The 13235-nt window shown below is 45.6% G+C and overlaps 1 protein-coding gene and 1 long non-coding RNA gene across 2 annotated transcripts in view; both read right to left on the bottom strand.

Moving 5' to 3' along the window:
- LOC138764236 (protein shisa-5-like) overlaps nt 1–3235 on the bottom strand; it is a 98433-nt gene extending 95198 nt beyond the window's left edge. The window contains exon 1 of the mRNA XM_069939881.1: nt 2969–3235. Coding sequence (XP_069795982.1) covers nt 2969–3032 — 64 coding nt within the window. The 5' untranslated portion in view covers nt 3033–3235. The remainder of the gene's footprint in view (nt 1–2968) is intronic.
- A 2032-nt stretch (nt 3236–5267) lies between these two features.
- LOC138764237 (uncharacterized) overlaps nt 5268–13235 on the bottom strand; it is a 41181-nt gene continuing 33213 nt past the window's right edge. The window contains exon 3 of the long non-coding RNA XR_011358083.1: nt 5268–5374. This is a non-coding gene — a long non-coding RNA (uncharacterized lncRNA). The remainder of the gene's footprint in view (nt 5375–13235) is intronic.

Below are 13235 nucleotides of genomic sequence, written 5' to 3'. Positions count from 1 at the left end.
TGAATCCGGAGGGCACTACGAGGCACCTCTTGATACGAATGCAACACTCGGTTTACAGGCTGCTGTGTGAAAGGTAAGTTTTTAGTTTTTGATCCGCTCCTGTAGCCGGCCTCCGAAATGGCATTTAGTTTCATGATACTGAGAGAAAAAAAATAAATATTCAAGTCAAAAGCTTAACAAATAGAAAATGCAATGTCAAAGATTAGTGGGTGAACATCCACTACAACAGGAATTTTTTTAAAAAAAAATCAAACATTTAATGAATTGCAAGTGAAGGTTAGAGAGTTAAGTATAAAGCATTAGAACACTGGGTACTGGTCTAAAATTCATCCAGATTTCATTGCTAATAACACCTTTTTTTGGAGAGAGAGGTTCATGTTTCTAAATATATGTGCTGAAATGGACATGTTCTCTAGTCAAAAGGCAATCCATGCAATTTACCCTGGCCAGCTAATTACATAGAATTATTGCAAGGGAATTTTACCTATTTTAATGCTCCATGAAAATATACACAACACATTTTTCATGTTTCCAGTAAAGTTTCCTTCCTTTCAAGGCTAAACACAGAGATCACTCTAAAGACACCTTCCCTCAGCCCCTTCATAATGAGAAGTTGGCGAGACCGCAAGATCATAACTTCTGCAATTTCCTTAACATGTTAATTTCCCCTCTATCTACCCCAAGCAGAAACCATAACATCAAAAGCCATTCCACAGTGAAGCTTCAGAAGCAAGTGCTCGCCCTCCTGAAGATTAGCCCAGCAACCCCCCCCCCCCCCCACAGCCTGGATGAGAATAATCAGAAGCCCCTTTCACACTTGCCAGGGATCCCAGGAATCGAACGCCAATCAACCTTTGAAGTGGCAAGTGTGAAAGCAAAATCTGCTCAATGCCGGTGTCAGATGACGTACTCTCTTGCAGGGGATTGCTGGCCTTGACCCTTGGTACAATCCCTGGTGTCTAGAGATGCCAGCATTGAGATCAGACAAGTGTGAAACGGGCTGCAACATAGCAGGCACTTCTAATTAAAGGTAGAACTGACCAAATGCCGGGGAGAAACCCTTGCAAGTGTAGCCCCTTTCACACTTGCATCCCACTAAATTGGCCATTCAGTGTCCTGGGATAGGAATGGGGGTTTGGCCTTTCACACTAGACCACTCCTAACCGAACACTTTCATACTTGCAAGGGTTTCTCCCCGGTGTTTGGTCTGTTCTATCTTTAATAGGAAGTGCCTGCAATGTTGCTGCCTGTTTCACACTTGCTCGATCTCAACACCAGTGTCTGCAGACACCGGGGATTGTATTAGGGTATTAGGGGTCGAGGCCAGCAATCCCCGGCATGAGAGGATGTCATCTGCTTTCACACTTGCCACTTTAAAGGCCTATTGACATTCGATTCCTGGAATCCCTGGCAAGTGTGAAAGGGGCTTGCAAATGCGTTCAGTGTCCCGATTAGGAGTGGTCTAGTGTGAAAGGCCAAACCACCCACCCCCCCATATTCCTATCCCGGGACACCGAACGGCCAATTTACTGGGATGCAAGTGGGAAAGGGGCTTGCGAATAGGTTCAGTGTCCCGATTAGGAGTGGTCTAGTGTGAAAGGCCAAACCACCCACCCCCCCCCCCCCCCATATTCCTATCCCGGGACACCGAACGGCCAATTTACTGGGACGCAAGTGGGAAAGGGGCTTGCGAATGGGTTCAGTGTCCCAATTAGGAGTGGTCTAGTGTGATAGGCCAACCCTCCCATTCCCATCCCAGGACAAGGGGGCTAAACTTTGAAGAGGGAAAGAGCAGGGACATTGCAACTCTGAAAACTTCATCACAAAAAATGGAATACAAACATTGAAGAAAAAAAAATAACAAATTTTCCCCCCCCTTTTTAAACCCCCACCCTTTCCCTCCCCCCAAACAACAATACATGAATAAAATATTTTATATAATAATATAGGAGCAGCAGCAATGAATATTTAGTCTATTTTTAATTCGCCACCTTCCAAATAGCAATCCACACCTATACTAATTCACTTAATTTCCAGTCCCACACATTCCAAATATGGACTCCACTTCTTAATAAAAAAAAAGGAATAATTCTCACGTAAATTATAAGCTATTCTACCCCCCACAAAGGAGCACCATTTCTCATTTCAGCATGTCACCTCTGGACACTCAGCTCAATATCATCTTTCCCAGGAAGAGCCAAAGCTAAATGAACAAATGCCATCTGAAATGTATCTAATTGAAACATCCCCTTAAAAACAATGATGGATCGAAAACCAATTTAAATTTAAACGAGCCTTCCAAGAATTCCGTAACCCTTTGTCCCCCCCCCCCCCCCACTCTATCGCGCAACCAAACCGAATGGAGAAAAGAACCTATTTCTTTTCCACATCTCAAATAAGTGTCTGAAGAACGAACTCCAAGATCTCCTTAGACGCAACTCATCCTTGAACTACAGGACATGGGGGATGGATGGGGGGGGAAGAATTGGGGGGGAAGAATTGGGGGGGGAGGACATAATTGGGGGGGTGGAGGGGGTGGGGGGGGTGGAGGGGGGAAGAGAATGGCGGGGGGAGAATGGGGGGGGAGATAATTTGGGGGGGAAGATAATTTGGGGGGGAAGATAATTTGGGGGGGAAGATAATTTGGGGGGGAAGATAATTTGGGGGGGAAGATAATTTGGGGGGGAAGATAATTTGGGGGGGAAGATAATTTGGGGGGGAAGATAATTTGGGGGGGAAGATAATTTGGGGGGGAAGATAATTTGGGGGGGAAGATAATTTGGGGGGGAAGATAATTTGGGGGGGGAAGATAATTTGGGGGGGAAGATAATTTGGGGGGGGAGGAGTCGCGGAAGAACCGATGCAGTTTTAGATTCCATGGACTCATGAGAAATAATGCGGTTAATAACATCACTGGGTATCAAAGGGAAAAGGAGCAGAGTCGAGTTCGAAATGAACAGAAACTCACCGAGTGGCACGAATACTGTGAAGTACCACAGGGCGCTGGCAATGGGCAAGGGTGCAGGCGCCATGGAGTGACAGCGGCAAGGCAGCGTCCCCGGGTGAGTCCCCGAAGGAGGGGCGCCCACGCAGCAAGTCACTGCCCGGTGGACACGCCGGCTCCCCACGAACACCAGCGCAGGACCTTGAGACACCAGAAACGTCCGAAAGCGAACTTGCCCCCGGGCGTGGGAGGAGCGCCGCCGTGACTCGTCGTCCGGGTGGCTCCCAAAGTAACAGTATTACAGACACTGCCTCCCAGAGATGCAAAAGGGCAGTGTCGACAGGGACATGTAGATACAAATGAGTTTCCATCAAAGCCCACCTCGACTCTATTATAGCCAGAGATAATGTTGATAAAATGTATCTCAATGAGCAGTTCTTTTAAAAAAAATTGCAGATGCTGGAAAGGGGAAATAGAAACACACAATATGCTGGATTAAACAAGGCACCACATTCAGCGCTTGACGTCCTGCTTTGCGGAAACTGCCAAAATGTTTGGCCTGGAAGTCAGCCTGAAGAAAACTGAGGTCCTCCATCAGCCAGCTCCCCACCATGATTACCAGCCCCCCCACATCTCCATCGGGCACACAAAACTCAAAACGGTCAACCAGTTTACCTATCTCGGCTGCACCATTTCATCAGATGCAAGGATCGACAATGAGATAGACAACAGACTCGCCAAGGCAAATAGCGCCTTTGGAAGACTACACAAAAGAGTCTGGAAAAACAACCAACTGAAAAACCTCACAAAGATAAGCGTATACAGAGCCGTTGTCATACCCACACTCCTGTTCGGCTCCGAATCATGAGTCCTCTACCGGCATCACCTATGGCTCCTAGAACGCTTCCACCAGCGTTGTCTCCGCTCCATCCTCAACATCCATTGGAGCGCTTTCATCCCTAACGTCGAAGTACTCGAGATGGCAGAGGTCGACAGCATCGAGTCCACGCTGCTGAAGATCCAGCTGCGCTGGGTGGGTCACGTCTCCAGAATGGAGGACCATCGCCTTCCCAAGATCGTGTTAGATGGCGAGCTCTCCACTGGCCACCGTGACAGAGGTGCACCAAAGAAAAGGTACAAGGACTGCCTAAAGAAATCTCTTGGTGCCTGCCCCATTGACCACCGCCAGTGGGCTGATCTCGCCTCAAACCGTGCATCTTCGCGCCTCACAGTTCGGCAGGCAGCAACCTCCTTTGAAGAAGACCGCAGAGCCCACCTCACTGACAAAAGGCAAAGGAGGAAAAACCCAACACCCAACCCCAACCAACCATTTTTCCCCTGCAGCCGCTGCAACCGTGTCTGCCTGTCCCGCATCGGACTTGTCAGCCACAAACGAGCCTGCAGCTGACGTGGACTTTTACCCCCTCCATAAATCTTCGTCCGCGAAGCCAAGCCAAAGAAGGACATCAGTGGAAAGAGAAAGAGTTAAAAGTTTAAGGGGAAGAGAGAAGATGAGATCGTGAGCAGCAGCGTGGCGGATTAACCATGAGACTGAGTAGGCAGAAACCTGGGGGAAGGTCAAGGGAGGGGAGGCAGGACCACTGGTGAACCAATGTAACCCCTTGTCAATAGGGGCTCTGGTTAGTCCTGTCAATCAAGGCTCCAAGAGACCCAACCAGAATCCAAGTGACCAAACCTGGGGCGGTTGGACTTTTGAAAAGTGACTGGGGCGAACATCTCGGAACACCAAACTGGTGTATTCCCAGCGGATAAATTTAGATTATGTGAGGGCATCACACCTAAAGGGTAATAAATGGTGCAATTTCACTTTATTCAATGAAGGGTGGGGGCCATGGGGCAGGGGAGCAAGGTCAGGGAAGGCCTTACTAAAGCCGTGCCTAGGGCCTGGATGATAGTTAATCTGCCGCTGTGGGGGGGGGGGGGGGTGGGGGAAGGACGTGGTGAACAAAAGGAAGGCTCGCTAATAGGGCAAAACCAAATGAATTGTTCAAGTTCATTGTCACCTGTACGAGATGTGGAATGAGAAAGTTTTGCAGGTATTCCAGATTGTTAGCAGAGCCTGGCAAGTAAAGCATGGTGCAGTGTATAGAGATGCAGAAAGAGAAAAAACAACATTAATTTTTCAAATGGGTGTTCCCAAAGGAGTCTGCAAATGGTAGGAAATCAGAATTTATTGACATGAACATGCCATGAAATTTGTTGCTTTGCAGTAGCATCACAGTCCAACCATTTATCTAAACCATCCTACAAAATAAATAAAAATAGTGCAAGGAAAAAAATCAAAGTAAGGCAGTACCTGTGGTTCATTATTCATTCAGGAATCTGATGGCAGAGGGTCTTTATGCCGCTTCTGTACCTTTTTCTCTGATAGTAGCAGAGTGAAGAGGACATGGCCTGGGTGGTGGGGTCCTGGAGGACAGCAAAGCAAAGCGGCTATCAGCTTTCAGGTGCCTAGCAGGGGGTGGGCTGATGACAGTCAGCCGGTGACCCAATTCCCCACACCTGACAGCCCCCCTCCCTGCTGCTGACAGCCCTCGGTGTGGGACTACAGGGCTGGGGCAGCTGGCACAGGACGTCAGACCCCAAAGTTCTGCGCCGGCCACTCCAGCCCTGTAGTCCCTGTAGTCAGGCATGGGGAGGGGATTCTGGTGTATATTATTTTGTTATTTTAGTTATAGAACGAAGGGAATAATGGTGAAAGTTATAAATTGAATTGTACAATTCTTAATGAGGCTTGAATTTTGTTTGTGGTTTATGCTCCAAGAATTCCGTAACCCTTTGCCCCCCCCCCCCCCACCCCCATAGATTTCGTTGTAGATGTGTTTTTATTATTTGGATATCTGAATTTTAACGTAATGATTGGGGATATTTAAATGTGATATTGGAGCTTTTATTGGATAACTATTCAAGAGTAAAAGGGAAAAATGGTGGAAGAGTACTAAAATTGAATTGTACAATGCTTAATGAGGTTTGAATTTTGTTTTAAGTTGGTGGTTTATGTGACTAATATGATGATAGCTGTGAAGTTAGTTGATATTTGGTGAAGGTTTATCTTTATAGAGAAATTTTTTTTTAATCTTTTTTTCATGCTACAATTTTTTTTAAGAATTGATTATTGTTTAAGAATTTTTGATAGATAATGTTACTAACTTTACTAATTTTTTATATTAAGTTTGAGTTAAATATATATTTCATCTTAACTCCGTTTGTTAAATATATGCATTTAAGTTTGATTTAAATATGTTTTTTAAGTCTGATATCTTAGTATTAATTACTTTTCTTTTTGTTAGTATTTTAATCAGTTATGTTTTTGTTTTTTTTGTAAGTAGGTGTTTTTTTTCTCACATATATTATTAACTTTATTAATTCTTCACTCTTTATTTTCGGGGGGAAAGGGGAGGTTGGACTAATTTGAGTTGGGTTATTAATGTGTAATAATTATTGGGGAGGGTATAGTTTATTTAGATTACTGATATTGTATTGTAATTTTATTATTTTATTCTTAATTTTTTTAAATTTAATCCTATATGTTATTCATGTTATAAAATCTTAAATAAAGTTTAAAAAAAAAAGGCATGGAGAGGGGGTCTGTCAGCAGCTGGGAGGGGGGCTGTCAGGCAGCGGGGAGGGGGGCTATCAGGCGCGGGGAGTTGGGTCACCGGCTGACTGTCATCAGACTCAGGAGCCAGCATTTGCTCTGCGGCCCCTCTCCCTGCTTCAGACTGTTCATTTGGCAGAACACGTCCTTCAGTGCTGCCATCTGAACACCCCTTCGCAAACACTAGCAGCCGCATTCTCCCGGCAATTCCACCTGAAAGCGGCTTTAGTGTATCGTTCTCCACTTTCAGGTGACCACCCAACAGCCTCATTGGGGTAGAATAGGCAGCTTTACAGTCGGGTATTCTGGTCACCTGAAAGCAGCTACTCTGAATTCTGATGAGTTGTTTTGGTACATTTCCAGTTGGCCAGAATGTACACATAGAAAAGTAAACTGAACCAAAATGTTAAAGATTGGAATGGCTCATTCTGATACAGACAGAAAGAAGGAGTGACCTTCCTAAAGCTGGAGAATACAATATGGCGGGCACCCTCAACTCATTGGAGGAATGGCATCAATGACATCACTGCAAAATCTTTCATCTCTATTAGCAGGAGAGGTAACACAATGTTGGGCCTTTCCCAGGTCAACATCTGCCACTCCCAGGTAATTAAGGTAGAATTTGCAATGTTAACATTGTACTTCAGTTTGAAAAAGTAAGCTAGATAAATTAGTAAGCTAGACAGCCAATCTTAAGTTGCTTTCAGGTGGCCAGAATACCCCGATGTAAAGCCGAATATTCTACCTGAATGTGGCTGTCGGGAGGCCACCTGAAAGCGCAAAACCTGGCCCTGAGAGTACACACCCAACCCTCCTCGGAGAGGTTTAATCTCCACATTCGAGCAGTCCCCCGAGGCACCTGTGTGGTGGTACACCACTGGCCTACTGCAGGGGGCAACCTCTGTACCTGCAGAACAGCATGGGGACAAGGCAACACCTGGCCGGCTGTCAATCAGCCGACCTGAATAGATCAAGCCCCACCTGGTCAGGTGTCAAACACCCCCCTCCCCACCCCCGGGATATAAGCCTGAGCCAGCCCTTCGAAGACATTCTCTGACATGGCTCTGTGGAAGTTTACACTAAATAAAACCTGTTGTGTAGTCTTTTGGTTTTGTGTGTTTGCTTCTGACTGACAGCGCACCACAACCTGAAAGCAGCAGCCTAAAAGCGGCTGCCAGGGGGCGGGCTGATGACAATCAGCCGGCGACCCAACTCCCCACTGCCTGACAGCCCCCCTCCCCACTGCCTGACAGCCCCCCTTCCCGAGCCTGACAGTCCCCCTCCCTGCACCCTGACAGCCCCCTTCCCCGCACCTTGACAGCCCCCCTCCCTGCGCCTGGCAGCCCCCCTCCCCGCTGCCCCTGCCCCCTGGTGTGGGACATTGGGGCTGGGGTGGCCAGCACAGGACGTCGGGGCAGGGGCAGCCAGCGCGGGACGTCAGGGCTTGGGTGGCCAGTGCGGGACTTCGGGGCAGGGGCAGCCGGTGTGGGACATCAGGGCTGGGGCAGCCAGTGCCAGTTGCCCCTGCCCCGTAGTCCCGCACCAGCCATCCCTGCCCCATAGTCCCACGCTGGCTATCCCTGCCCTGTAGTCCCACACTGGCCGCCGCAGACCTGACAGCAGGCGGGACTACGGCCACAGTCGACAGGAGCCAGTGTTCACTCCGAGACGCCTCTCCTGCAGCCAGCCCTTTCAGGTGCCAGAACAATGCCTTCAGCGCTGCCACCTGAATGTCCATTCGAAAACACCTGCAGCCGCTTCTGCAGGCGCATTCTCGGAGCTATTGCACCTGAAAGCAGCTTTACACTGGGTTCTTGTATAGCGAGACACAACACAAGGAAATATGCCTTTTAACAATGATAGTCAACTTCAATTGTACGGAACATATAAGATGAAATAGCTAAATTAAATTGTTTCTTGAGGTATTAATGGAACTACCAAACTTTTAGTAACAGCTAATGGACATGGATGGGTATATTTTATAGAAAAATAAGAGCCTTTGGGAGATGGATAGCAAGACGTTTCCATAGTGGGAGAATCTTGAATGACAGGACATAATTACAAGGTTAGTGGGCAGTCTTTGAGAACTGAGGTGCTGAGGAACTTCTCCTTGCACAGGGATGCGTCTCTGCAGTTCTCTGGTGTGGAGGCGAGATCATTGCGGTATTTAAAGATGGTCAAATTTTCATGAAAGATCCGGGAAATTGAGAGCAAGGAAATGTGGTCACGATGAGACCATATTGACTGGCAGGAGGTGCCTCATGTTCTAACTTTTCATGCTCTTGTGTTTCTGTTCTAGGAGTGCAGCACATCCTCTGTCTAGCTCCCAGATGATGGGGGATGAATGTAGAATTTTCACCCCTGGAGTGGTCATTCAGGCTGCTTGCTTGTTTGCCTCTTTTCATTGCAGTGAAGAGGGCGTACAATGTCTGATGGGATAGTACAATTAATCTGAAAGCTATCATTACGTGGTTACTACATTTATATCTTTTAACTCTCCCAGTAAGAGGGAGTACCTTCAAACCTTTGATGACATTGTGTCTCCTTATGTTTAATATTAAAAGTAACACACTGATAACAACAAAATACTGTTTTCTTTGAACTGTCTTTGAATTGTTAAATTGCAGACGTTGTTGCTTCAACAAAGGGCTTAATTTGTAATTACATATTAAATTGGGAGTACCAGATTGGCTCAGTTTTTAAGTGGTACAATTAACCTGAATGGTGTAATTATTCTGGAAAAGAGCTTCTATTTCTCCTTCACTGTACCTAATGCAGATATATTCAGTAGGTTTCAGTGAAAGTCATTTATGATAATCAGCATAAATTTAGAATTTCCTTTGCATTTTTCAATTAGATTGTTCTAGAAACTGAAACCCCGAAACTGTAACCCTTTTTCCACGGGGAACTTGTCCCAAGAATTTACAGGGAATTAACCAGATAAGGGTCCAGTGGAAAAGAAAAGCAATCAACACACTGGGGATTGACGGTCTCGACCCCTACTCATATCCTCGGAGTCAGCTAATGCCGACGTGCTGATTAAACCAGTGGTAAAAGGACGGACAACTTACATCCATTCCATTCCACTCAAAGGAAGACTCTCCGATCCCCGGGGATGAGTTGTGTTCAGTGGAAAAGCAGTCAGCGTCCCGGCCCAGTGGAAACAGTACAAACGGCTTCCTATCCCAGGACACTGCACGGCCAATTAACTGGGAAGCCAGTGGGAAAAGGGCTTATGTTAGATCAACTGAAAACAAAAATTACTGAATCTGGATAGAAAAAATATGAAATTTAATTTGGGAATGTGCCTAACTTTTAGGAGTGGCATGTTAGTTTGCCTGTTACGTGGACTCTCATTTTTGAATGAAGAAGTTTAATCACTGTATTTTTTTATCTTAAAATAATTTTCTGTTTTCTAACTAAATAGATCAAATGTTTTATTTTCATTTGCCTTTCTGGATTGTATTATCTATTGATATTTAATGGAAATTTGTTTTTTATCTATATAAATATTTATTATTGGTAAGGCCGGGATTTATTGTTCCTCAATTGCTTGGAAAGTGATGGTGAGTAACTCCAGTACTGCATCTTGAAGCCAGAATGAGGAAGTTGAATGAAAGTTTAAGAACAACTTAATTTGAAATGAAGAAGTGGGTTTGCATATGATTTGAAAATTAAGTTTATTTTAAAATGGAAGTGAATCTTAATAAGCTCTTTCCTTAGGCCTAAAATGCTGTTATACAGCTATGAAAGTGGTTTAATTGTTTGTAGCTTCAAGAATAAACAGATCCTGGGTAATCAATATGGAAAAGTAGTGCTGACCAAACAATGCAAGTGAAAGGATATAGACACTTTCAGATAGGGCAAAAGTCCAAATGGAAAGGCGGAGAAACTCCACCAAAGCGTATAACCACGCACCTCTCTGAATGTGCGGAGGCTGTCTCTGAGCCGCATAATCCAACCCCTCTCCGAGAGGGATAATCTCTGCACCGCAGCCCTCCGGCGATGAATCTCCGCGCTAAGCAGCTGTTTAGGAGCGGGATGATGATGCTGTCAGCTCACAACCCATCTCCCCACTCATCCCTCTCCCTCCAAATCAGGTAGTGGGAGCCCTCGGGGCAGCGGGAGCTGTCGGGGGTGGCCGGTGCAGGCTGGGACAACCACACCGGACTGCTTCGGCCTTCGGGGCCACTCTGCTGCTCAAAATGGCAGACCAATGGCTGTCTTCCCTACCCATAATTCCTCATGCAGCTGGAGCTGTTCTGGAAACCACCGAGCCATTCCAGCTGCCTGGGGATTATGGGTAGAGAAGGCAACCATTGCTCTGCCGTGTTTTTATGATAGGTGGCGCTACGGAACCAGTCGTCCTGCCTCCGTTGGATCCGGAGGGCGCATGAGGCGCCTCTGGATATGAATGGGACGCTGCTGCTGTCTGAAAGGCAAGTTCTTAGTTTTCTATCCGCTCCTGTAGCCGTCCTCCAGGTGGAGGCTGACATGAAATGGCCTTATGTCTGCTTCCTATATGCTGAATTTAAATGTTGCCTTGTAATGGTAACAAAGGTATTTTTAGTACCCATGGCTCATTGGGAAGCTTACTGGAAGCTTGTTCAAAGTGTCAACATTAAGGAATGTTGTAAGAGAGGAAAGAGATGTCGAGTAAGGTAGGAATTTAAAGTTAAAACTTTGGCAGCAGAAGCCAGGATGTCAGTGATTGAATGACTTAAAATCAGTCATATGTGAGAAGGTACATTTAGGGTAATGCAGGAATAACACTCTGCACTGGAGAGGGCACGATCTCCACAGGATGTGGATTTTTAAAATTACACATGAACTTAGAACAAGAATGGAAAGTGGGCAACGGGTGAAGAAAGTGGCGTGAATGAGGATAAGCACAGCATCATTTTGGACATCCAAATTTATAGAAATTAGTAGAAAGGAGGTTGGCCAGAAATGTATTGGAGTAGTCGAGTCTTGAAGTAATAAAAATATGAAGAGTTTAATGTGCAGATGGGACCAGGGTGCAGAGGGGTGATTCTTCAGAGATTGACACAAGTGACTTGGGTGAATATGTGATTAAATATGGCACCAAGCTGATAGTCTAATTCACTTTGTTGCTGATGGATATCACATTGCTGGATGTCTAATGACAGTGTGAAAACTTGGAAGCAAAAAATAAGTGGTAAAGTTAGGTCTAATTAGATGAGATGAAGAATCATACGATGAAAAATTCTTGATGGCCCAGGATAGATCTGTGGTGATACACCCTGCCTGTGCCTGTCTGCATTCCTACCTGCCTATTGCAGGGGGCCACCCACTGTGCCTGCAGGGAGGGAACCTGGGAGGCTAGCTCCACCTACTCCCTAACAATCACTGGCTCCATATAAAGGCTCACGCCGGCCCTTGTGTTGGCAGTAGAGCACATGGAGCCAGAAGGGATACTGAACCTTGTGTGCAAGTTTTAAGCTAATTGAAGACTGTAGTACAACCTTCGTGGGTTGAGCTTGTTTGTTCCCACTGCAGTGCATCACAACATCATTAAAGGGTATCAGAGGACAAATACTGGGCTGGGAGTGAACAAGATGGCTAATGGAATTGGCCTAAACTAGTGCCTCCAAGATGAATGACAATGGAATGGCTTGGAAGAAGGTTTAGAGCTACATTAAAAGCTCTAAATAATTTGAAGGATTAGTAAGACTGAACATCCTTACTCACTTTGATAGCAGTTGTTTTGATACTGTGGTACATTGAATAAATAGGAATCAAATGAGGTTTGGAAAGTTGAGAGTAGACACTAGTTATCACAAAGACTTTGGAGAGGAAGGGATAGCTCCACATTGACTGATGATTTGGAGGATTTCCGAGAAGGATAAGGAAATATCATTATGATGTTTCTTTTTATTGTAATAAGGAAACTTGGGTTCTTTAAAAACAGTGGTTCTCAACCTTTTTCTTTCCACTCACATACCAATTTAAGTAATCCCTCTGCCATCAGTGCTCTGTGATTAGAAAGGAATTGCTTAGGGCCATTGGCATAACATGACACAATGAGATTCAAAGATTCCAACACTTGGGACAAAAAGGCTACTGTTCTAAAGGAAGTAAATCCAAGATCCTACACTGTCAGAACAGAGGATGGTCAAATACCGAGAAGGAATCAAAAGAGCCTGCTGAAAACAGGAACACTGTAGGAACAGAAAAATACAGAAGATCCAGCCTGCACAGCAACAGAGAAAACATCACCAGTAAAGGGGTAAAGGTAGGGGGCAGGGTTTCCTCGGTAAACTTGTACCTCTCACTTTGTTCATTTTAGATTGGTCACAGTGCTTGAGCTACTGAAAGAAAATAGAAACACACGCCGAGAGCACTTCAGTTTATATAAATCTTTATTACAAATTCTAAAGCTGATATCAAACTACAATATGCAAGCCCTTCCCAGTTATACTTATCAATGCCTGGACTGGTCCCAACTGCCGAGGCGAGGCAATGACTGCACACTTGTAGTAGGTTGTCGGGGTGCCGGTAGCAGCTTTTCCACCTCCCCCGACCGGGATGTTGGCTGGACTCTAGAAGTTCTTCTTCTTGCTGAGAGATGTTGCCACCTATCGGAGAGTCTCAAACTTCAGCAGCGGGACCATGGCTTATATTACCCAAAAACTGCTTACCCAAGCACCT

The sequence above is a fragment of the Narcine bancroftii genome, chromosome 5, assembly GCF_036971445.1.
Source record: "Narcine bancroftii isolate sNarBan1 chromosome 5, sNarBan1.hap1, whole genome shotgun sequence".
NCBI lineage: Eukaryota > Metazoa > Chordata > Chondrichthyes > Torpediniformes > Narcinidae > Narcine > Narcine bancroftii.
This window is presented reverse-complemented; position numbering and strand designations above follow the sequence as displayed.